Source organism: Calypte anna, chromosome 3 (genome assembly GCF_003957555.1).
Source record: "Calypte anna isolate BGI_N300 chromosome 3, bCalAnn1_v1.p, whole genome shotgun sequence".
In the NCBI taxonomy this organism is placed as follows: Eukaryota; Metazoa; Chordata; class Aves; order Apodiformes; family Trochilidae; genus Calypte; species Calypte anna.
In genome coordinates this window covers 11788240-11813857 of record NC_044246.1, presented here as the reverse complement: position 1 = coordinate 11813857, position 25618 = coordinate 11788240, and the positions used below count along the sequence as shown (strand labels likewise).

The 25618-nt window shown below is 36.1% G+C and overlaps 1 protein-coding gene across 2 annotated transcripts in view; it reads right to left on the bottom strand.

Moving 5' to 3' along the window:
* CRIM1 (cysteine rich transmembrane BMP regulator 1) overlaps positions 1-25618 on the bottom strand; it is a 155017-nt gene continuing 129399 nt past the window's right edge. For both annotated transcript variants that reach the window (XM_008493977.2, XM_030447108.1), the window contains 9 exons: positions 19288-19444; positions 17520-17641; positions 14069-14278; positions 11076-11291; positions 9225-9446; positions 7688-7882; positions 6590-6712; positions 5082-5269; positions 1-2978 (listed from right to left, as the gene is read on the bottom strand). In XM_008493977.2, the coding sequence (XP_008492199.2) occupies positions 2802-2978; positions 5082-5269; positions 6590-6712; positions 7688-7882; positions 9225-9446; positions 11076-11291; positions 14069-14278; positions 17520-17641; positions 19288-19444 (1610 nt within the window). In that variant the 3' untranslated portion in view covers positions 1-2801. The remainder of the gene's footprint in view (positions 2979-5081; positions 5270-6589; positions 6713-7687; positions 7883-9224; positions 9447-11075; positions 11292-14068; positions 14279-17519; positions 17642-19287; positions 19445-25618) is intronic.

Genomic DNA, 25618 nt, shown 5'->3' with positions numbered 1-25618 from the left:
TAGGTTTAAAATTTTTTTATTGTGCTGCCAAGAGCCAAATTACAAGAAACCGCCTTACAGTTAAAAAAGTAAACAAGCAATCTGCTGAACCGCAGTGCACTCCAAGTGCCACATATGCATCTATTTTTCAGAAAATTATATCTGCATTTCTCTTACAAGAGCACAACAGGAACCAAAGTAAAAGAGTGTAATGGATACAGCACATAGGATAAATCATATCTTTAAAATAATAATAATAATAATAATAAAAAACATTTTACACCATGTTCTATATCCTGCTAATATTTTCAGAATATGGCCTTGATTGTAAAACAAAAGCAAGCATTTACAATTTCTGGATAAAGACTGCTTACTCTTATGCAAGGAATGGATGTTTTGTCTTGACAAAATATTTGAGTTACTGGACAGAAACATCTCTGTTTCAATATCAGATTGAGTACAAAACACTGGGGAGACTACATTTTTTCTTACTGGTGGTTGGAAACTGAAGTTGTAGAAGCAGAAAAAATGTTGACCCTTAATGATACACCTATTTTTTTTGTGATGCAAACAGCTAGAACACCTTTTTGATATTCTAAAACAAAAAAAAAAAGATTGTTAATCTTCAGATTAATAAATTAGGTCATTATAATAATAAATTAGGTTCTTTTTTCAGTTTTAAAGTTCAGCAACCTCTGACCAAGTATTTACAACAATACTTGAGAGTTCCTTTACAAAAAAATACATTTTCTTTTCACATTAAGCATACTGGGTATCTGTGTCTCTTATGACAAGCATTTGTAAAAGAAAAAAGGCAATGCACAAATGGGTAATTAGTATAAAAGTGCCAAGACCTGTTTGGAAAGTTAACATTGTATTATACAGTCAGAGTAATAAATGAGGCAAGCTACAACAAACTTCCAGCTTAATGTGGACAATATTCCAGTAGTTGTTTCAAACAATTGTTTGAAGGAAAAAAACCCAAAAAACAAACAAACAAACAAAAAACCAAACAAAAAAAAAAAAAAAAAAAAAAAAAAGAAAAAAAGAAAAAAAAAATCCAGGAGCTGATGGTGTTATTCTGTGGAGCTGATTAGTGCTGCATGTATATTGTCATCAGTGTCTCTAGCCAATGCATTCATTAAAAAGCCTTTTTAAGGCTTAAGCAGGAAAAGAAAAATAAGAAACACCCTGAAATGTAGCAAGTAGCAAGAGCAACGCTTACTGCTATAATCGTGCACGTACTGTACACACGCAAACACAAGAGTGCACACACACACACACACACACGCACGCACACACAAACACTTTCAAATCAAATAAAATCAAACTGTAGGTAGAATGAGATGCTCTTTTCTTGTCTTTCCTAAACTCACAAGTGATTAAGCATTGATATGGAATGCCTGTTTATCTGTTTCTGCTCTGGGTAAAATCTCTCTCAGATAAAAATACATTCAACAAGAAAAAAAATAGAAAAAATATATACTGTATACATAGTATTTTATATATACAGTATATATATGTATAGTGTATATACACATGCACGTATATATACATATGTATACCTACATGCATTTGTATATGCATATATATATACACAAACATACAAATACTTTTTGTTGTTTTTAGCATAATTATATTTACATAAATATTCCTATAATGCTAAAGTTTAAAGAAGCATGATCTCCTTTTTTTTCTGAGCTTCAAAAAAGGTGCTTGAGTAATATACAATTAAAATTAAGCAGCTTCCTAGCATGGAAGTAGTTTCTAAATCTGCATACCAGTAAATAAGAACATCAACAGGAAAAAAAAAACAACCTTAAACAGTCTCTTCTTTACTCTCTTTTAAGCAAGAGCTTTGTCCAACAAAAATATTTTTCCTTCTCCTGTATGAACAACCAGAGATTGATATAAAATAACAAAACAAAATCACAACAGACAAAACAAACAAACGAAAGCCCCTGGAACTGCGTGGTGTTCTTGACTTTTCCTTCCTTCCTTCCTTCCTTCCTTCAATACTGCTGTCAAAAGATCCAGTGCTCATATCAGGAATTAATTAGGCCTCAGTCATTTGCTAACTCTGCCGAAATCTGGCTAATCTAGCCAATCAGCTTTAAAGAAAACAAAAATAAAAACAAAAAGCAGCACAAGGTATAATTTTATACATCCTTAATAAACCCACCCTTTATTTTTCTGCTATAATCTTTTCCTTGCTATTTCATTAACTACTGCAGCTTCTCATCATATAGAAAAATATTTGCAGCTACACCACACCTGTGATGTGACAAATTCTGTTCTAGGAGTATATTACTGTAGCAACAGCTGGAAAAAAAAATCATGACTTTTTTGTATGTTTTGCACTTGGGGTTAGACTTTGCTGCAACAGATGAAATTTCAGAGCAACAAGAGAAAGCTCTCTCCTGCTGCTTGGCAGATTTCTTTATTCATTTTCTTCTCCAGCCAACCATGACCAGCTTCTCTTCTCTTTGAAGCCTTTTACCTCTACCCCTAGCCCCTGATTCCCCCTCCCAAAAAAACCTCTATAGCTATGTTACAAGCAAATACATCTTAAGAAGTTTTAAAACTTTGGTTCTAAGAAAACACTTGGTCATTTATATCAAGGAAAAGTGGGAATGCTTTTTCTGGCACATTGCAGGAGTCAGAGCTCATCCCAGTAAGGTCTTAAGAGCTGTACATGTAGTCACAAATCCAATACAATCCACTAAGCAAGTGCACAATTCTAGTTTTATTTTAATAGCAGACCTAGTTTCTATCTCTCTCTCTCTCTCTCTTTCTTAAATTCTTGGTAAGGGTGCAATTCTTCACACTGTTTGATAGAAATTATCTGCCTGTAGGTTGTTCTGTTTCTGCATGCTGTAAAATCCACTGTATCTTGAATCTGGGTCTGCAATTCTTAGCATCCTCTGAGAACTGTCCACCTGTACCATGGTACCTTTCTTGCAGTCCACATATACCAGTTGATTGTTTAGGCAGGAAGGCTGTTAGAACAGAAAGAGAATATTGAGTCAGTTAAAAAAGGTGTGTATTTTGCCCATGATTAAACAAAAATATTTATGGTTCAAGTCTGTAAGCAAAAAACAAAATCAAATCTTGATGATCTTTAAGGTCCCTTCCAACCCTAACCATTCAATAATTCCATGAAATCAGCAATGACAGAATCTGGTTTTGGTAAAGGCTTATGCCAGGCACAAGAACACCTTCTCCTGAGTCACCATTTTTCATCTTCTGAATAAGAGCTCTGATACTCCCATATCCAGTCCTAATATTCCTCTGTTTAAGAATCCTTCAACTGAAGGATTGTGCAGCTGAGAGGAAGGTGAGACAGTGCTGGGTGCACACTGTCTTAAAAGTTTAAGGGCCAAACATGAAGGGCAGGCAGTAAGCATACACTATGGATAAAGTTAGTGACATTGCTCTCTTAAAAACTCCAGTTTTCACAGATGCAGCTTTTTTTTTTTTCCGTGACTTAAATCAGAAGGGTTTTTATTACTAAAAATTTATGTACAGTAATCCCTATCACAATTTTTTAAAACCCAGATATGTATTAAAAAACATTTTTCTAAAGTGTTTTACATTTGGCTGTTCAAAAGGCTATGGAGTGTAATTCACAAAGTCCTGAGGATCACTGATGCAAACAGAATCAGGGCAAAATTTAGTAGTCCATCTGCAATTTAAAATATCTTTTCCCTAATCTTTTTTTTTCGTATTGATATGAGTTCAGCATAGTTATTAATTTTGTTCTTTCTGGAGTAGCTGGACTATTTTGAACAGAAAGTATATAAGCCAAAACAGGCTTGCTAAAATTTATTACTAAGAACCATCAATCACCCAGCAAGGAATAGAAGAAACTACTGTGACACCTAGTTGAAGAATCCTTAAAAGAAAGCTGCATTTATGACAAAGACCCTTACAAGACATCTGAGTTTCAGTATCTCCATGCTTTTACACTGCATCTGAATGTGGCTTGAAGTGAGCTTTCTTAGCACAGGGATGATGCCTTTTGGTAACACTGAAAAAATACTTTAGCATTTGTTAGACAGTTATATGATTTTCACTTCAGCTTCACCACAGCACACACAGCAGCCTTTCTGAGAGTTTCGGATTGAATACATTAGAGTTAAAAATATTTTTAAAATGCATTCCTTAAGAAACTCAGAGGCTGGTATGGCTTACTTGTATTGAAAGTCTGGAAGTGGAATAATACCAGTTCTTCATGTGACTTATTTATTACAATTGAATTCAACTTTATGTTCTGACTGTTTTTTTGTAAACTTTTTGGAAAGTTTATAATAAATGCTGCAGCAGTGACATAAATAATATGGACACTTCGTTTTTAAAGTTACTGTATCAATCTTCTATGTGGAACAGAAGAAAAGATTTTCTCAAATTGTTTTCCAAGTATGGACAAAGGCTGTTTAATTAGAACTAGGAAATATAAGTAGAATAAACTGGGGAACTGATATAAATGGCATTTGAATATGGAGTAAGGGCTTGGTCTGCTGATGGAAATATTTTTTAGAACAACACTCCTTTCACTGATAATTTTCAACCTACTCACTTCTTCCTTTGATAGTTTTAGAATATTTAGTAGGTAAATATTTCCTGAGATCTCTCTTAAAATATTAATGCCAGAACTGTATGATGCTGTTATTAGAAAACGTGATAAACACTGCTAGTAAATACAGTGCCTGATGTTGGACAATACTTTTAAGGTGGATGAAAGCTAAGAAAGCAAAAATATTCTCTTACAAGTTTGCTGGTAAGAAAATGGCATGTATTTACCTACACATATACCAAGTTGGGTATTTTTTAACACATTTTTTTTGCTGAGCTTCATTTCTGTCTAGTGACAAATCATTAATATATAGGGCAGGAACTGGTCTAGTTTGATAGTGAAAAAAAATCATTTTGGAGATTAAATAAATACCAAGAGACTGACTGGTATACAATGGTTTCAGACATAAAAAAAAAATAATAATTTGAGAGGTCAGATGATGTGAACTCAATTGCATCCCACTCAATATTCTGATTAATGTTGTTTCCCAAAAGAGTGGAAGCCTGGAAAGAGACAAACACAGCACCTTTGTTGGAGCTTTGTAGCAGGACACTGGAATCCACTGCTTTTTCTGGTTGATGAGCAGAAGGACGATGATCAGTAAGAGCGCTATCGTGATTGGAATGGTCACCAAGGCTATGGAGCTGACAGAGGCATCTTCACTGGGGTGAGGCCCACCCCCACTTCTGTACTCTCCCTGGAGATGACTCATATCTGCAAGGCAAATGTGAGCACTTGGTAGTAATTCTAAAATAGGCCATGACCACAAAGGAAATTATGAAAGTCTCAGTTGTTGAGTTGTCACTCAACATGAATTTGGACCTTTTCTCTGGAAATGTCACTTAACTTAGATAAATCAGGAAAGCTGATTTAGGAAAGCTATATCTTGTATAGTGACTGTATTAGCTGGAAAAAGGCCATCAAAAAGAGGAAATAGGATGGAATCTAAACCACAGTAACAGCAAGTCTGACAATAATTTCTTAGCTCAGTTAAGTTTAGCATAATCTTAGCTACTGGAATAAGAAGAACCAAATTCCTACTGGTAAAACAAAAATCAATGTTAAGAGCATTTTACAATACTTGCACCTGTGCAAACAGAATGCTGGCAGTCTACTTTTACAGGTAATTGCAAAGAATGATAACTTTCAATGACACACAACATTCCCATAGGGTTTGTGGTGTGCCTTTTTAATCCCTGGCCAGGAGTGTTCCAAGCCAGCTACTAATGCCTGTCAGGAATTAAAATGCTGCGATTATAAAAGTGTAGCTTACAATTTTGTAAAGCAGTTACATTTCACGTATTCTTTCTCCTAACAACCAAACAATAGTATGCTATGTGATAATCCTTGGATTAAAAAAAATATAGAGAGAAGTTTAGGTAGTTCTTTAATTAGAAAAGATTAATGAAGACTGTGTCATAGACTGTTTCCCCTACCCTGGAATAATGATTTCAGCACAGTTTTAATCAGAAGAAGGATTCAGATCCTTAAGACAACTGTTCTGTCCCTATACTTGAAATGGGGTTTTTTTGGTTGGTTGGTTGGTTGGTTGGTTTTTTGTTTGTTCATTTGTTATTTTTCTGTCTGGCTTTTGTCTGTGATATATATTAAATTGTGTTATTTGCTTTTCTGGGTTTTTTTATAAGAATGTGAAATTGATTAAATGAAAATCTATCAACACCAGTGACCTGACAACAGCCTGCATTCGACTTTTTGTATCAGATGCTGTAGAATTACTCCTCTTTAATAATTTTATTGCATTCTTAATTTTATAAAACTTCATGATACCAACACAGATGTTTCTTCCAAGCTGAAAATGGTTCAGTAATGAGGTCAAATTGCATAAATACACTTTATTCAGCTGCCTCATTTTTACTCCAAGCAAAATGGATGTAATTCTGCACAGAAGAATATTCTCATATAACCAACTTTCCAAAGCATTACACAGATGCTACCTAAATAGAACAAGCAGATGTGTTAAAACTTGGGCAATTAACACAGACCTAAGTTAGCCCAATTTGTATCAGCTCTTACCTCTATGAATGTGGATGATGTCATTTTCACTTGGTGTTGGCCAGTTTGGTACTTCTAGTTCAACATCTCCTCGATGATTTGTCTTCTCAATGGGGATGTTAGTAGGCTCAGGTACATACATCTCTGTGAAATAAGAGAAATGCCCTTCACAAATTAAAAGCTGATTAACTTCCTGGTGCTGCTCTTAATTCAGGAAATATACTTGGCTATCCTGCAGTGCTTTGTCCTATGAATCCTTTCATTTTTAAAAGAATTTTCATGATTACTAATATAGGATTTTCTTTTAAAACCTGTTTCGTACTGTACATGAGATACATGCCTGCTGCCATTATCATTATGCTAGTGTGAATGGAATTATATATTCCTATGGAAAAATTAACTTCTGAAAATACCATTTCAGAATACTACAGCTTTGCTCCTTTTTGATATTAAGCAACCAAAATGCCAAGGGAAGGCTACATCTTCCCAGCTAACTGGTAATTGTCACTGCTGATTTCTTTGCCTTCCTTTTCTTGTAGTCCTTAAAGTAGGAGAATTGCAAGAAGAGGGATTGCTGAATCTCCCCACTTGTCTGGTTAGAAGTAGGTACCAGCTACCAGATGAGCAAACTCCTGCAGAAGTGTGTCTGGACTAGCATTACAGAACAGCTGCAATTTTTATGTCCCTTATGTCCATAGCTAAGAACTCTTCATATGACTTTTAAGCTAAATTAAAATAATAAGTACAGCAAAGTAATAATAAAAAGTAATGAAGAAACTCAGGAAATACAGAAATGTTAATCACTGACAGAATCTATAGAGATATAAGAACATTAGTTTTTCTGCTTCACTAGTAAATTTCCATAACCTTGTGAAAAGACAAGAGAAGGGTCAAAAAATTAATTTTTGAGTTCATAGTTCTCAAAATAAGTAAAAACCAATCTGTTTTTGCACAACATGCCTATCTGTGAAGCACATTAATTTTCCTGAAGTCTTGAGTGTCTGTTGTCTTGTTGATACTGCTGAAACATGAATTGATGTCCAAAAAACAATTATAAAACCTTCTTATCAGAGCTGGAAAACCAGCATTACAGTAGCCTGGGCTGTCTCATGACATTACCTGGACACATGGGACAGCAGCTTCCCTCCACATTGATGGGTTCAGCACAAGGGAGGGGTGGGCAGCTGACAGTGGAGCAGAGAGTCTGCCCCTGCAGGCAGTAGCAGTGTGTGCAGCTGTCAATGTCCCAGCGTTCCTCGTCTGCATACGTCTTCCCATTGAAGTGGCAGACAACTTTCTTTGGAACTGTATCCTCTGTTGAAGGAAAACAGAGTGGTGTGATCGTGCAGTAATGGCCAATTCCAAGCAAATCTGATTTTTTTCCCCAAACACAAAAGTGAAACAATAGCTACAAAGAAATATCAGCTCAAACTAAACAACCCTCCCCAGTCTTCTGGAAAACCTTTGTTTAAAACCTGTAACTTCTGATTTATTTTTTTTTTTAAGTAGATCATTACACTGGGCTGCTTCTCATTTTCGTCATGCAAGAGGCCACCAGGACAGATGACTTGGACATGAAATAATATCAAAAGTGCAGTGAAAATTAAATTATTTATGTTTGACTAGGATCCCCAACTCCTCCTCTTAGTAAAGCCTCTTTAAGAAAAAAACTCCACAAAACAAACAACAAACTACCTACATTTCTCATTACCAAGGTTCCAGAAACGTGAACTCAGTCTGAAATACTTCAAGAAAGAATTAGGCAGGATGCCAAGGAGAATGAAGCAGCTCTCAGGTGACATAACTAGAAGTGCTCAGACTATCTTGATAACAGATTTGAAGAGGATCTGATCATTCTCTGTAACTACAACGATGGAAAACTCCAGAAAAAGGCAACCACCAAACTCAGTACATTTTTTCATGGTTAGTCTGGCGTGACCACAGCCTTCAGAAAAAGTGAGGTTCCAGAACACCTTTACCAAAGGTTTTGAGAGCTGTAAAACTAAGAACTTTTCACATAAATTCTGACACAGTACATAATAAAGACCAGAACTGATGAAGCAATAAGGTCTTGGGAAAACACTTCAAAGAAGCACTACAGTTTCTGCCTAAGCATTCAATACACCATTTTTTTAATGCATCCTATGGAAGCCTCTGAGGTGGTCTGCAGTGTCCCCTGTGTGTCACTAATAAGACAGTCATGAATTGCTTAGTCTAGGATGATTTTTGCTACTTCTATAGCTGTAGCACTTTACATATAATCAAACTAAAACTACACAGCATAACTTCCAAAAGCCAAGCAGCACCTCATTTTCAGATTACAAAATGAAATCACAAAGTAACTTCTTGACAGATCTTCCTTGAAATAAAATATTTTTTGTCTAATGTTTTTAACTCAAAAGCTGTATTACTAAGTATTTCAGGAGGATGTCCTCTCAAGTTTGCAGAAAAATTACATTCATATCTCTGTGTACTTCTACCTAAAAGTGACAAATCATGATCCTCAAAGCTGCCTATGCAGATTTCACTCTTCAGTTCAGCTGATGGCACAAACTGCAACTCCACAACACAGAGCAAACATATTTCAATTCTGAAATAAAACTTTCTTATTCCCAAGAAGAGAACACAAAGTTGGCAACTATTTTTATGTGCTTACCAATACAGTAAGGACAACATTGTCCCTTTCTCAAAACAGGTCTCTCACAGGATACTGGTGGGCAAGACTCGGAGTAGCATCTAATGACACCATCCATGCAAATGCAACTAGTGCAGACATTGGGTTTCCAGGACTCAGCTGTCAGAAAAATATCTCCTTCATCATTTTTGCAGTAACTGGGCATGCTCTCATTGCTTGATGATGAAGGCTGAAGAGGCTCATCTGTGAACATAAACAGATAAAGTTGTTTAATTTACAGTAGCTAACTGTTCTCAAATTTTCTCAACAGAGAGCTCACTTTTCAAGAGCACAATAGAATTATAACACACTGGCTCACCACTTCAGAAGTTCTAGGACATGCCTTATTCCTATTTTGTCATGTGATGGGGAACTAATATTGTGGTCTAGAATAAAGTTTATGTACACCTTTAGTGAGTTTACTCCCTCCCCAAACAAATAAACAAACAAAAGCAAAGAAAAAAAGGAAAGCTAAGTGAAAACCAATCACCTTCAGAAGCAATCAGAAGCAACTCCTCAGAAACCCACTCTGAATGGTATACAAGAAACAACCTTAAATTAGAGAGATCAGATTTCCAATCTAAAACTTGAATCTCAGCTTCTGCCATATCACTTCAAATCCTTACATAACACAAAGTGAAAAGCTATTTTGCTGCTGTTGCCTTCAGCAGTGACTTATGTGAGTTAATTATAAGCTGTTGAGAAACAAGTGGAACTGATGCCTGCACATCAGGGAGACCTATTTCTGCAATGAATCTGTATCTTAACAGACAGTGTGGATCAAAAATATGACTGTGTGTGCAGAGAACATACAAGAACATACAAGAGAAGAAGAAAAAATCATTAAGGGACTCAAATCAAATTTTCAATCTAACTGTGTAAGTTCTGAGACTAAGCTCCTAATATAGCCAGTGAGGAAGGATCAGCTACTCCAAACAGTATTTATAATTAGGAAAAATCAATGTTCACTGTTATTAATAATGAGAAAAATGGAAGTGAACTGGCTAACCTTTTCACTGAAAGCATTTTGTCAGAGAAAACCACCTAAAAACCAATACCAGGTAGAAGAGATAAAAACCTAACTTTGTTTCCCTACATTAAATTTTAAAATTTTTTTTAGTAAGATGAATGTGTTCTCAGTGAGTTCACATAGCAGGTTTGGAATAAATTTCCACTGCAATAAATTCCCCCATTTGCTATGTAAAATAGTAATTTGCACTTGTTTATAACTGCATCTCTTTCCTCCAAGGAAAGAAAATCCTGTTACCTTCTTGACACAGTGAGGCAGTCCAAGAGGAATGTGGCACACCTGCTGGGCTGGAATGCTTTGATATTGCTTAGCTGCCTTCATGTCACTCTCAAATCATACAAGGTGAAGGTAAAAGCAAACAGACCAAATCTCACATAGACAAGATAGTAATAAAAAGGTTCAGAGAAACCAGGGCATGCAGAAGGGAAAAGAACAAGCCTGTATCTGCCTAGCACTTTTGACTGTTTTTGACGTTTCTCTAATCCTGCTTGTTTCTATAAATGAACTGGTGCATATTTCATAAACTACAGATTCTGGTTCTCATGCAACCCTTACATTATTAAATTGCCTTCAAAGAAGATGTTCACACTTCAGGGGCAGAAGTCCCCTTACATACAAGATTTCTCTTGCACATAGTCAAGTTTTGCAGTTGAAATAGAGGACCGCACGCTGTCACTCCAAGCTGCTAAAGAACAAAGGCACCACAACATCTGGCTGTGCACATAATGTAGCATTCACTGTTCACATCCTACATTCTCCAATGAAGAAAGGGTCTCTGATGCAAGCTGGTTGTTGACACATACCTGGGCACTGGGGACAGCAGGAGTCCTGTGTGCGGGTGGGGTTTTGACAAAGAAGAGGTGGACAGACTTCAGTCTCACACAGGACACGTCCACTGTGGCACGTGCATTGTGTGCAGGAATCAATATTCCATGTCTCTCCTTCCACGAAGTATTCCCCACCAGGAGCATGACAGATCGATGGACTGGTGAGCTCTGGCTTCTGCACAATTATTTCATCTGGGAAAAACAGAATTGGAAGGTAGGCAAAATCAACTGTGACTCTAATGATTAACAAATGTACCCATGAGTAATAATTCCTGTTATTACTGAAAACTTTAAGAATAACAAAACCAGCTATAAATATATTCTTAATGAAGCTCTTTTGAGTTTATGTCCCTTTTGACTTTCTGTCACCTGCATCTCATGGAAAATGGGAAGAACAGGAAGAAGAAACAATTTGAAAATCAGTCTGAATAAATGCTTAATTTCTGGCTAATATAAACCAGAAATAACTTCAAGCACTCTTGGCATTTCAGAGAAAATAATAAACCAACCTGTGATGTAGGAATTCCAAGAGACAGCTTATAATTTTCTGTAAAATTATACTGATCAAACAGTTTCCTAACTGCTAAACATTATCTTTCCAACAATGCCCAAAAGGATGAATATGTAAACTTCTCATTTGGGACTTAGGATGTCCAGATTCATCTGTCTGCCTTTAAGCTTCCTAGGTGGTATGTGTCTGTACCATTTGGTGACAAATAAAAAACTAAACAAAACCCACACAAATGCCTAGAAACATAAAAGCATTTAATGATGGTGGAAGTGCTTTGTTTCAATAAATAAATAAGCAGTCTGCAGTTGTTGTAGTAGAAACTGGACCCTATAAGATGCCTGAGTGTGTACTCATATTTCCAGTGACCGTATCTCACCAAATGAACCTTAATTGCTTTTCAAATAATTAATTACATTACCTCTGCAGCCCTGGCTAAAAGACTCACCCAGTTTCTAACCCAGGCATTTTAGAGAATAGATTTGACCTCCTTCAAGTTAAGAAAGGAATGGAAACTCTTTTCTTTCTTCAGCATGAATGTCCACCAGCCATTGGGGTATTAAAAAAAACCATCTTGGTGTTTTAAAAGAAAAAAGAAACCTGTCTGTACATTGAAAGGTTTGTGACCTTTGCTGTATGACACCGCCATGTAAAAGACCCACCACTCAGTTATTTGTTTTCATTTCGGGAGAATGATCAGTAGGACTCAACTCTGTCTGACCTTGGTCTTCTCACAAAGTACTCATACATTTCTTCTTTTACCTTTCATTGCTTCACTTGTGCTATGCTTGCCCCATGGCTTACATTTATGAACCACATTTATGTCGTTCAGCAGCATTTACCTGATGTGAGATAGCTGGTCCGCTGCCTTGACACTGTTTCAGCTGGCAATGCATCCTATTTAATGCATTTTACACAGTGGCACGCTAACTCACCAAGGCAAAGACAATACTAATGATTTTCTTGAGTTTTTCTGAGTCATGTCCTTTGCATTTAGTTCTCCACAAAGTCACAGGCTTGTTTTACTACAGCTCATATACTGTTCATTATCAGAAAAGCAAAGCCAGGCAGTACTGCTGCACAGAGAGGATCTGCTTACTGCACCCTTGATACTTTTACATCCCTGCAACTAATCCCTACCAGATGCATTTGTGTGATGTGCTCCCATTCTCACAATTTCATACTGCAATCTTACCTACTGAAGGCCGTGATCTTTATTTAACAACATGAGGGATTAGTACATTGCAGAATAAAATCAGAGTACAGTTCTACCAAATATAAGCCCTCAATGGGGGAAACAAATGGGACTAATTTACCAATATGATACACCAAGTATGACTTTGCTATAACAAAAGCTAGGTGACTAGTGCCTTGAATGCAGGAATGATGTCAGACAGAGAAATCTACTGTATCTCAAAAGGAAGGGACACTACTGATGTCTTTTATACCAAAGACCAACATTGCTGGTGTTTAGAAATGAACACTGATCTCATCCACAAGAGATGCGTAGCATGTAGGTACTGCTAGTCACATACTGATCTTCCTTCTATTATCTGAAGATCAGGCTTATGAATGGGTTTACCCAATCCCATTATCCATACAAAAAGTCACTAGGCACTGGTGCTGCTGAAAGAAAATTAATATTGCCCTTATATGAATGCTCTGAGGCTTCCCTTGTATGCTGACAGTAGGATGAAATCAAGAATTAGTCTTGGGGACCTAACAACAGAATTGCTGGAACTGCAACAACAATTCTACATTCTAATTTCTAATCTTGAAGGCATATCTAGTGCAGGATTAACATGGTGACCTGTCCACATCCATATCAAGTATACTGTCCCCTAGATTAATACACAAGTCATTGTGAAGAGGTGAGTGACTACTGCAGGTACTGTAAAAATTCTGTGCAGCCCTGAATTCTATGCTGTGTGAATGGAAAATTACACCTGTCTCCTGTGATATGACTTTATAAATACACTTCTGTATATTTATATATATTCTGTATTCTGTATTTATTATTTGCTTTTAGCTTCTCCGTCTGGGACAATATTCACAAAACTGAGTATTTTTGTTGCTTTCTTAATTTTTTCCCCCCACAATGAGGTTTCACAGAGGATAGAACTGTACTATTCAAGAGAGACCGTGGATATGAGTGTGAGTGGTGAGCTGGAGGAGTGGATGACTATCTGATGGGATGCACGTGGACCAGTACTGCAGACTGCTGTGGCAAAAAAAAAAAAAAAAAAAAAAAAAAAAAAAAAAGTGTCCTCTAAGCTGATAAAACAGGAGGCAATAATATTATACTCTACCCACACTCTAACATCTGCCATAAATGTTTTTCATACTAAAATTTATTATTAAAATTGCATTGGAATGCAATATTATTTGTACTCGGTCTTCCCACTGAAAGCATTAAAATAATGAAACCCAATCACAAAACATATAGAGGAAAGCATGATACCTGGGCATGATGGGCAGCACTGCCCTGGATGTATGGTGGGGTTCCCACAGTTAGGGACAGGGCAGGTGATCAGGGCACACATTTCCCTTCCGTTGTGACAGTAACACTCCCTGCAGCCATCGTGCCAGCTCTCCTCGTTCTCATGCCGGCGCCCATCCATGGACAGGCAAGAGCCTGTTTTAACAGGAGGGATAAGAGAAGCAGTTGCCTCTGCACAAAATCAAAGGAAAATGAAGTGTCCTGGTAAGCAAGTGCTGCTTAGCAAAAAACCACACGAGCATCATGGCTGGATTGCATTCATTTTTGAAGTACATATAAAATGAAGTGATTCTATCATTTACATTCAGAAATAAAGAAACAACACACATGAAAAAATTAAAAGGTATACTGAAGGGGATGGGAGGATGTAGTAGGATGTATTTCCTTGGGAAAGATAACTTCGTTTTGTTGCACCTATACCATTTTTAATCATACAGAAATAGAGTACTGGGCAAATATTATAAGAATAGAAAAGGAAACAGCAAGGAAAGAAATAGCAGAATGCATAAAGCATATTTAAAATGAAATATTAAAATACGACAGTGTATTTGGCTACCTATAAAATGATCCTATGGAAACAAGTGTAATATAAAACCATTTAAAAGAGCTAAGGATGGTCTTCTGTCATGAATAACAAAACTGTACAAGCAAGTTCTAAGGCTGTCATACTAGATAATGTAATTATTTCACAGAACAGCTACACAAAGCTAGTTATTTACATTACTACGATAAATGAGATGTCTGGAAGATATATGCTCTGACAATTTTATCCCTGATTTCTAGCTTTTACTGAGATGAGAATACAGCAGCTTGGACTGCTGCTTTACTTGTCCAGAACATGCAAGCAGTTGTCCTAGGAAGCATAATGTGTCATTTGTATTTTAAAGTGTACTTAAGTGCTGCAGGATTCAGTCTCAATATATTCTTTTTTAATCAGCACAGTGAATTTAGAGCCAAACACTCCCTTACCCACATCATTATGATGAAGGATTTAGGATCAGTTCATCAGTGAACTGACTTGTTTTCAGTGGTACATAAACCATGTTCTGCTGATAAATCGATATAAATAAGGTTATTTGGATTAAGTTGCTTATTTCATTTTCTGTTTAAAAAAGGATACAGAATGAAAAGTAGCAATGTTTGTATGTAATTTTGGTAATGAGGTTTTTTGTGGGTTTCTGTTTTTTGTTCACTAACATGTAGGTCAGCACTTCAGCTATGGCAGATCTGTCAGAGTGGTCTAAGAACCACAAGCAGATGGTGCAAAGTTAGTTTGATGCATGTTATTATTGTGTGAATTAAAAAGAAAAGCTGTGGCATATGGATAAAATTAAAAGACTTCATCCTATTGCATGAACAGAAATAGTATGAAAAAAATTTCCAGTCAGTTACTATATTTTTATAATTTATTATCAGATTAGGTATTAGTTCCTATTCGAATACCATCCTACATTAAAATGATTCCTGACACAGCGAAGTCTTAGAAGGTAATACCCTACCCCTTTCTTAATAAACTATATAATATAATCAAACTTCTTTTGCTGAAATACGTATGCTCCATAATTTGGAGAAACAATCATTTAGGCAACTATTCAAAATTAACTTCAGAAATTGAGATTGTCTTCACTTATCAGTTGATAAACTAATAACTAATACAAAAGATAATATTTAAAGAAGAAACCAAACGCCCAAATAAAAAAATGGAATAACTGGATAACTAGAGGAATGGTTGAAACAATCTGAGTTTACAGTACCTCACACATAGAAATGAGGTGGTAATATGATAGCATTAAAGAGAACACAAGTGCAGTCTAAGATGAAAGTACAGAAGCACTGTAAATTTAAAAGCAGTAGTACTTCCCCTACTAGCTAGAAGCTTTTGTAGCTGCTTTTGTACAATATCCAGTTTTTGAATTATGATGGGAAACAAAGTAACTTAGAAAAAAGGCCCCCTTAAATATTGCAAGAATTCTAAAGGGAATAGATTTTAGCTCTTCCAAATTTCTGCTGAACTTAGGACAAGAAGTAGTTGGTTTAATTTGTGGAGGTAGAAATCTTATAAAATTTATTTTAAATGTTGCATCGATAACCACAGGAAAACATTAATGTAGGTTTTTTGGGGGTTTTTTGTTTAGTTTTTGGTGTTTTTTTGTTTTTTGTTTTTTTTCTTTAGAGTGGAGATTCGTAATTAATTAAATCTTAGACCAACATCTGTCAAGGATTATCCAGATGCACCGTATTTTATGCAAGGTCAGAAAAATGGACTCTCAGTTTTCCAGGACTACCCCAGTCCTGTACTTCTATGGTTCTGCTTCTATTAATCCCATAAGATATTTCTTTCAGAAGCAATTTAGAAAGTGGAGCTAATTCATAGGTAGGGGATTTACTCATCCCTTCCTCTTACTTTGGGATTTTGAGTCGAAATTTTAACAAGGACTTCCAGCTCTCCCAGAGCATACTGATGACTGCTCTAACTATTCCTGGACAAATTTCTAATAAAGTGATGTCTAAGTGATACACTCATGGGCTTGGTATCTTCAGAATCATGCTAACATTTAAATACTACTACAAGAGCGATGACGTTATTTTTACTTAATGTTTGTCCGTGTTTAAAAATCCATCTTTGGTAAGGAAGGAACTTAAAAGTGTGTATACACATAGTTAATAACCAAAGAGTTGCATCTGTTTATAGTTTGGGATTATGGCCATATAAGTCTGATACCCAGCCTAATACAAAACAGAAACTGAAAATATCTTTTAAGAGTGATGTTTTAAAGCAGCATAAAACTGCTTAAATTAAAAAAAATTAAAGAGACAAAAAGTTAACATTTTAGCTCAATCGGCACACTCGGTGGTTACAAGTTTGGGATGTGGCATGTGTGAAATCTTTAGGTTGAGAAGATCCAGCCCCTTCTGGATAAACTCTCTCTCTATTCTTTGCTCCTCGAGGCTGCCTGAAAAGTGTTGAAGAAAAGCAGTGTATTTAGTAGTAGCAGTAGTGCCCTGGTGTACAGGGCATCAATCAAATCCAGCACTTCAGTTTGTACAGAAAATATGATGGAGAAGAAGTTAAGATGAAAACTTTTACTGAAAATCTCAAACCCCTCAACTAGCTTATTCTAGTTGCTGCTTAGAGTCTTATCTGATTTTTATTAATGATAAAAACCTGATTTTTGTGACTTTGCATTGGGAGATTAAAGTTGAAGCTCTCTGTTGAAGCCAAGATGAACACAGATAATAACAAACACCTGAAAAGCAATCAACTCTCTGAAGCAAAGCTCAACCAACTTCCCCACCAGTCACTGTATTTCAGTTTTTAAATATTCTGTGCATTATTCCTTTTCTTTTGTTCTAGCTTCCAACTGTGTTGAAAACAAGCTGTCATTAGAAGTGGCAATGCCCTGGTACATACCTCTGCACTTGCAGATAACACAGCCATGATTGTTCTGCTGGAAACCCATAGGGCAGATTTTGCCACAAGGCAGGTCAGGACACTTCTTACACCGGCAGATTTCACAGCCATGCTTGTTCTTCCTAGAAGACCAAAATGATTTGTAAAAGATCAGCAGGTTAGTTTAAATCTCTGCATGTCATTATCTTGAAAGCAAAAGCATCCCATAAAGTAGTGACTGATTAAGTAAAAATAATCAGCATTAACTGTCACCCTTAGGTTCAATGGTGCTATGGGGTGTACAGGTTTCTATCCCTGGCTTGTGCTCCGTCCATATGATTGGCAAAATCTGTGGATCTGGTACTCAGGCCATAGCAGATAATGTAGACATATGTGCTTGTAACTACTATTGATGATTCATTCTTTTTTCAAATGAAGATGCAGAAAGAATAACTTATAAAAGGGCAAAAAAGTTGAAGAGGTAGGTAGGAAACTTGTTTTTACTATGTTTTTATAACACAAACTACTGTTGTTTTTTTACTTCAATAACAGCTACAGTATATTTCTTCTTTTGCATATTATAACTACAGAGAGATTTCCAAAAACATTAAATAAGCAGGCACAAAGTTTACAGGAGAACTATCATGTGAAATGCCAATAAGCCATCTAAAAGGTAGCAGACACACAATCACACATTTTGAACCAGAAAACCAGCACAGTACAGAGAATCCAAGACAAGTGCTTCCAAAGCTTCCAGGTGAAGGTAGGGTAGAGCACTGTCTGACAGCATCTCTTCACAGCACCATAAAAATGCTGCTTCTGAGAACACTGTACGTGGCGTTTTTTAGGAAGACATAATGCCATAAAAATTTCAGGCATAAGTGCACTTCTTCCCTTCATATACAGCTAAAGTAATTTTCTGCACCTTCCCCAAGGAAAAAAAAAGTTGCAACAAAGTTCAAGACAAAGAGGGGAAAAAGCAGATATTAAAGGAATATTAATATCAAATACTAAGGGTTGCAACACAAGTAAACTTCATTAAAAATACTAAGAAAACACATTACATATGAACATTATCTGAAGATCAGCTGTCATGAGATAAAAATTGTTATGAAAAGCAGGCAGTAACATGGAATGGACTCTTCAAAAATAAAGTTTTGGTAAAATATATAGAGAAGCCATCAGACTAATTATTGAGAAATTTCTATGTGACAAAATATCTGCCAAGTTTTCATTACCTGTTCCACAAATTAATAATTATTGCAATTACTTCCTTTTATGGCAAAAGAACTCCAGCAACAACACAGGTTTTGAACAAATTTACAAATTGGTTTAGTGGTACTTTCTTCCACAAACCCTGTAAAGTAACTACTAGACATGCTCCACTAAACCCACTCTAATCGACATTAATTGACATTAAATAACCTGAAACAGTAGAAAATAATTTGAATATGTGGGCTATAAAATGCAAGGCTATGACAGTGGAACATGCAAACAGAATTTCAAAAAGCTACATGCCAGAGATGTTACTTGGAAGCAGTTTTTCAAACCAAGCACTGCTCTGCTTTTATAATCTGCTGCTTCTTTTTGAGTTGCTGTCTCTTAACCTATTGATCAAAGTCCATTTTGAAGAATACTTTAATCTCCAATCAAGTTATGACATTGCTGCTTTCCTACATCTTCCCCTGCTTTTCCATAAAGTAAGCACCAGTACATTTGCCTACTTTTTAGGCATTTTCAATATGTACAGGGATTGTATTAAAGATGCTTTCAGAATGAGAATACGTACAAGTATCCAAAGGGACAGTACTTGTCACATACAATGGGTTTGCACTTCTTTGGCCGTGGTCGGCACTGACAGATCTCACAGTTGTGGATGTCAGTCTGGAAGCCAAAGGAACAGTCCAAGGAACAGCCCGAAATGAGGCCTGTGCACAGCTCCTCCCCTGTGAAGGACACGTACTGGTTATCACAACATGAAACTGGTTGTACCACAAAAACACATCTTCAGTAGATCAAATCTTCCGTTTTACTTCATAACTTTTCACATACTGGTAAGCCTTACCTTCAGATCACCCTTATTTGAAAATATTTGACAGAATTGTCCAATAATGACCCAAATTGTATAAGCAGACGCTATAGGATGTCTTGAGTTCTAGTCAAGAACTTGGGCAGTACCACGTGGTACCCTAAACTAACATGGCTTTATGAATAGATGAGCAGCCAAGAGTCCAACACCCTGACTCTGCTGGTTTTTAACAAAACATTTATAAAAACACAGACTTTCAAAGCATTATACGGGTTTAATACGTTTCTGTTCAATATAGAACATCTTTATTTCCCCTCTCCTTGTTTTAAATCGAATGAAAAGGCTGCAGTGTATTAATAACATTATTATTTATGTTGTTTGCTATGAACTGTAGGTATTACAGTTATATTTTTAAGAAACAGGTCTTAATCACCAAAGATGTGATCTATGCTTAGAGATGCTAGCCTTTTTAGCCTTTAGACCTGTCTATTGAAATCCACTACTGTGCTTTATCAGTCTCTTGTGGCATAAGGGAGCTCGTGGATTGTTGGCTTCTCAGTTTCTCCACTATGAATATAAAAAAATGGTCATTACGTTCACTTTCATTGGAATTATGAGAATTATCAGTTTCTTTTTGTTCTTCTTGAAAGAAGTACTAGAAAGACCACTCTTGGCATACTCTGGGATACAAAGTTAATTTGTTGGCTGCAGAGGTGAGAGAAAACACAATGATGCAAAACGTAGGAGGAAAAAAAAGACCATTACTGCTACAGCCAAAGTGAGATAAAAATAGAGAAAGAAGGAAATAAAATTAAGATTGTTCGAAAGAAAAATATGGTAGGTCATAGTCAAAGTTCTGAGTGGTATTTAAAGGATGGCTGTTCTTCAGTTGAAACATCCACACCATTCCAAAGTTATACAGAGGGCAGCTGAAAAGCACTCCTCTAGATGTGCTTTTCATTTCAGCTCTGAAGACTGTGTTTCTTTAGGGGTAGGAATATTTAGGAGCTGGATTTCTCCAAAGAGTTATATTATCCAAAGATAATATAACTGTATTATCTTCATGTCTCTAACACAGTAATATACCAAAGGAAGACTACAGAAGAAATTTTACTTTACTTAAAGACTTTCTTTTCTGGTTTTGTAACATTGCATTTAAGATTGCAAATTATAGACTTAAAGAGATGTGGCTAAGCTAAGTGTTCCCTTGTCTACCAGGTTAATGTTAATTTGGTAAAGAAGGCATGTATCTTAGTGCTCCAGCATCAAACTGAAGCCTTGGAGAAAACTGGCAAACTGCCTACTTCTGTGGCAGAATTTGGGTGTAAAAGTAAGGGCAACAGTTCTCAGATGAAACAGAATGAAGATCATCAGTTTCATGGCCCTCACCTCTCCATTTTTATGCAGATTTGTCTGAAGCAAAGAGGGTGCAAGTTTTATTGTCATTCAGAAAATAATACAGAAAAAGAAATGCCAGATCCTTTCATGCATTTGTCAGCAGGGCACCTGTGCCACAACATTGAAGCATTTATTCAGTCAGATACAACCTTCACGTTGCAATGATAACCCTTATCTCAGATTCTTGCTTTACTCATAGAGAAACACAAATACAAATACCTTCATGAAGTTTGACCATGTTTCTTATAGATTAGCCTGAACTCTGTCCTCCAAGAATACTAGATCTTTTTAATATGTAGGCACTAATGCTGATTTTAAAAGTTTATAATGCAAAGGAAACTCTGCACTCTTCTCTGGTAAAGAGTGATGTATGTGCAGCACAAAGAAAGAAACACATTGAAACACATTAAAGTAATGACAATTTGCCTTTCATTTATGAGCTTTTATGCTTAACATGTTTGTATACAACTATTGCCTGACAGTATATGATAATAAAATTAACTAAGCTTTTAACCATGCATGACTTCATAAGGTAGTAATGAATTTTAAAGTTAGACTTGAACTTTATAAAGAAGGTATGGAAAAGTACACCTAGAATGGAGTATCTCCAAAAAGAATTAAGCTCAGTTATGACTTCTGAGATGACGTAAATTATGGTATCTCCTGCAGATGGCTCAGAACTGATCACTGAATCAGTTGCTCAGAACTACACAGGTTGGATCAATTAGAACCATTCATTTTTTGGAAGACTTCATGACAAAATATGTCAGGGAGATCTAGAGAAAGCTTGCTAAGGTCAATACAGACCACTACTCACTGCTGAATTTACCAGTGTTACATCAATGCTATACAGGAAAATCAGAAGAATCTCCACATATCCCTGCTGACAGTCTTTCTAATAAGATGCTAAAAATGGTGCCCTCTGAGAAAATATGTTACAAAAATTAACACTTTCTTGTACTTGAATTTCTGATAGTATGACATTACAAGTCATGAGAATAGATTTTAAGCAGTTTTTAGAAAAAAACCTGTGCTCTCTATGAAGAAATGTAGTGTATTGAAAATCACAAAATAAATTCTGGTCTGCTTTCAGACTTCACAGATAAATTTCTCATACTGAAACATTATTAGAAATATAAACAACTACAGTCAGTCTCCAACTGAAGTACCATCTGGTACATATACACAGTTCCTGTCTGCTGCACAGACCTGTTAAAAACCCTAGTCCAGCGTTTTAAGCTGGGTATTTTTTTCAGAAAACAGAGTGAACCATAAATTTTACAAAGCAGACTGAAGCTCTCAGAAACAGAAAGGAAAAAAAAAAAAAAGATCACAAGCCTCAAGATTAAATGTGATTCACATTCAGTGTATGCAGTTGTCATCCTGACAGTATCTCTATAGCCTTAGCTATAGCTTTAAGTTAATCCTTATTAAAATAATTACAAATTTGTTACAAATGGATAAGTAGAAAAGCAGATTTTCTGCTAAGGTTTTGCATTTCAAGTGGCAAATACTAAGGAATAAAGAGAACTAGTTCATGAAAGGCAACTGAAATGAACTGATAAAACGTATTGTGGCAAAACATTAGGTGGTTACTTGTTTGAGGGGCTTTTTCCACCTTTGATTAGATAAATTTCATCAGGAACCTGAATCACAAATCATGGAATGTCTTTGCAAAGAAGAGATCCAGCCCCAGCCAGACTAATAATTGCTTCAAAATTGTATCAGGGGTAATGAGACACTCTGAAAGGAGAGGGCAGGAAACATTTTAAAAGCCAATGCAGAAGGAAAATCACCTTTCAGAGTTTGAGAGAACTGCATTATGCACCTGCACATACTGCAGCTCTTAAATGAATGGGATCAAGCTTCTGATCACATTGTATAAGCTATCTTTATTTCTCTAACTGGTTAGTTATAATGGCACCACCCAGGAAACTGAACTAATGGCTATATAGGAGACAGAAAACTAAAGTAGGAAAAATGTGATGAAAAGGTAAACCAATTAAAGGGAAAATATTGTACTGTTTAGGGAAAAAATCTGTCTGGAGAGTAGTGTTCTTCTAAGTGAGTAGCAGAAAAACATTTGTTAATTTTTCTTATGAAATATAAAATGTCAACAAAGTAATGTACATACAGAAAAAGAATCATTCTACACTAAATAATAGAAGGGCTTAGGGGGATAAAACAATAATAGTGGGGTGAAATATAATACTGGAAATGTGTGAGGTCATGCCACCCATAGGGACTAAAGAGGAATTTCTGCTGCAAGCTGAGAGTTCAGGAACAGGACACTGGTTGATCTCAGAATGATACTGACATGATGTGACTTTAGAAAAAGACAAATTGTTCCTGAATGTCTCAGGCTAATATAACTGTATTTTTACAACAAATATTTAGCTTTTTAGTGTGAGTACAGACATTAGCTGAAATACCACATAAAAATCTGGATGAATTTCAACTGAATTAAGTACAGCAGAAGGCTGTGACAACAATCACAGAAAGGCTGTTTGACGTCAACCAGTGACACCATTAAAATAGCCTCCTGCTAGGAATGAATACTCACTTGAGGACAAACATACTTATAGCAATGAATCCAGCCCACACAACAAGACCTTGCAGTTTTCCATAAGCAACCACGACTGCAAAAGCAGCGGCAAAGCCAGTTACCAATGTCCACGTTTCTAGCCAGTGTCTTCACTACAGATGGCAGCAGCTACTGCTTTAGGGACTCTGCCCTTTCAGACACTGCAGTTCTAACAAATACTTCGTTCTGTATTCTTGCAACAACTAAACACATTATATGCTGACTTGGGAGTAGGAATTTCAATTATTTGATTAATTTAGATGAATTTAACAAGATGCTATTGGAAAAAAACCCAAAAAACCCCAAATAAACTCAAGCAGAATAGGCAAGAACAGCTGATGACAAATTTTTCTTCCAAGAAGCATTTTTGAATAATAAATGAACAAACCAATATCACCACCAAGGATTTTAAGCCTGGTCACCATTGCCCATAAACTCCTCTTAAATTGTGATTTCTTTCTCCCCCTTTCTTTACCTGCTCACAAACAGTTTAATACATACATACTATAAAACAAATACTAGAGTTTCAGAAGAGCATGATTCTGCTTAAGGGAAACATGTTTAGGATATGTTAGATGGGACAACACTCCCTGAGGAAGAAAGTCTTGTCTTAAGAAGAGATGATCACCAAGATATGATGAGGCTCTACACAGCACACGAAGTATGTGGTCTTTAGAACTCTTTTCCAATAAGTATCTTATTGCCCACACTAACATCAACTCTTGTTTTGAAAAGGTTGCCAGATCACTGTAAGACCAAGCCACTGGCTGCTAAAGGACAGAAAGATATGTAAAAAAAAAAAAAACCAAAAATAACCAGCATGTAAAGAGCAGTTTATATACTGGTGTGACCTGCTATAGTTGTTCAGGTTGCATCCTGCAAACAAAATAACCAAAACCAAAATTCTGTCCCTGGTTAAGCAATGTTAACAACTTCTGCATTTGTGAGGATTTGCTCAGCAGCTGGATATTTCAGATACAACACAATCTCTCCTTCTCAGCTATGGTATCTTAGAGGCAATGTATCTCAAGGAATCACAATTCTTTGGCCTAAATTCAAACCAACAGATAGATGATTTATTCCTGGTTTCAGAGTGCTGATGTTCTCACCTTGCATGAACATATGAATATTTGGAGTGTTACAAAATATTTCTCAAAAATCAAACTGAATAGTAAGCAAAATTCAGTTCCATGAACTGCATGCTTAGGTCTACAAAAGGTCTCTGTGAACTTAAAATAGCCTGATTGTAACTCCAGCTAACTCTCACTTAAAAAAAGACTTCTCAATTTCCTTTTTCTAATATATATGTGGCATGTAAAAACCTCTAATCTCTTAAACTGGAATATTAATTTTTCTCCCATTTATTATTTTACACATGGACACATTGATAATTTTACTGTAAAGACTGAAAGTCATCTTAGTGTGCAGTCTAGAGATGCACAGCCTGGTAGAATACTCTTATTTTTCATACTCTACATTTTACAGATAAAAAATAACTTCCAGAGAGTATTAACAGATATTTGACAAGACTTGTCAGTATTTCAATTTGGCTTAAACTGGTGTCCATTTTTTCAAAAACTTGTAGCATGGCTACAGAAAGCTAGCTACATACCTTTACCACAATTATTTTCTTGATGCTGAGGCTAAATCATATCAGGAGAACTGTTTCACAGTACCTTATAAATTAAGGACTCCTCAGCCGTCCTCTTGGTGTGGATTGCTACTGCTGGTTAATCTTCAGGGGTGGGGATCTGGGGAGGCAAATTTATGAAGGAGAAAACTAGGTTACTTGTCAGTAACTGGAATTCTCTGAATATATTGCCTCCACAGATCCACACTAACCCTCCCTCCTTTCATTAGAATTCACTCACGATTCACAATAGCTGGATAAAAATGAAGGGACTGGGCACTGCTGACGCTAGAAAACTCTGTTTAAAAAAATTATCTGAGGCAAATTACCCAGCTTGGATACTTGCTCTAAACAAATCTAGGATTCACATACAACACATGACTTCATGAAAATGGATTTGCAGCAGTGATATCTCAAAAGTGGAATTACTGGGAAATGATCAAGCTTCAATAAACCTAGCAGCACACTGGGGTGTTTTT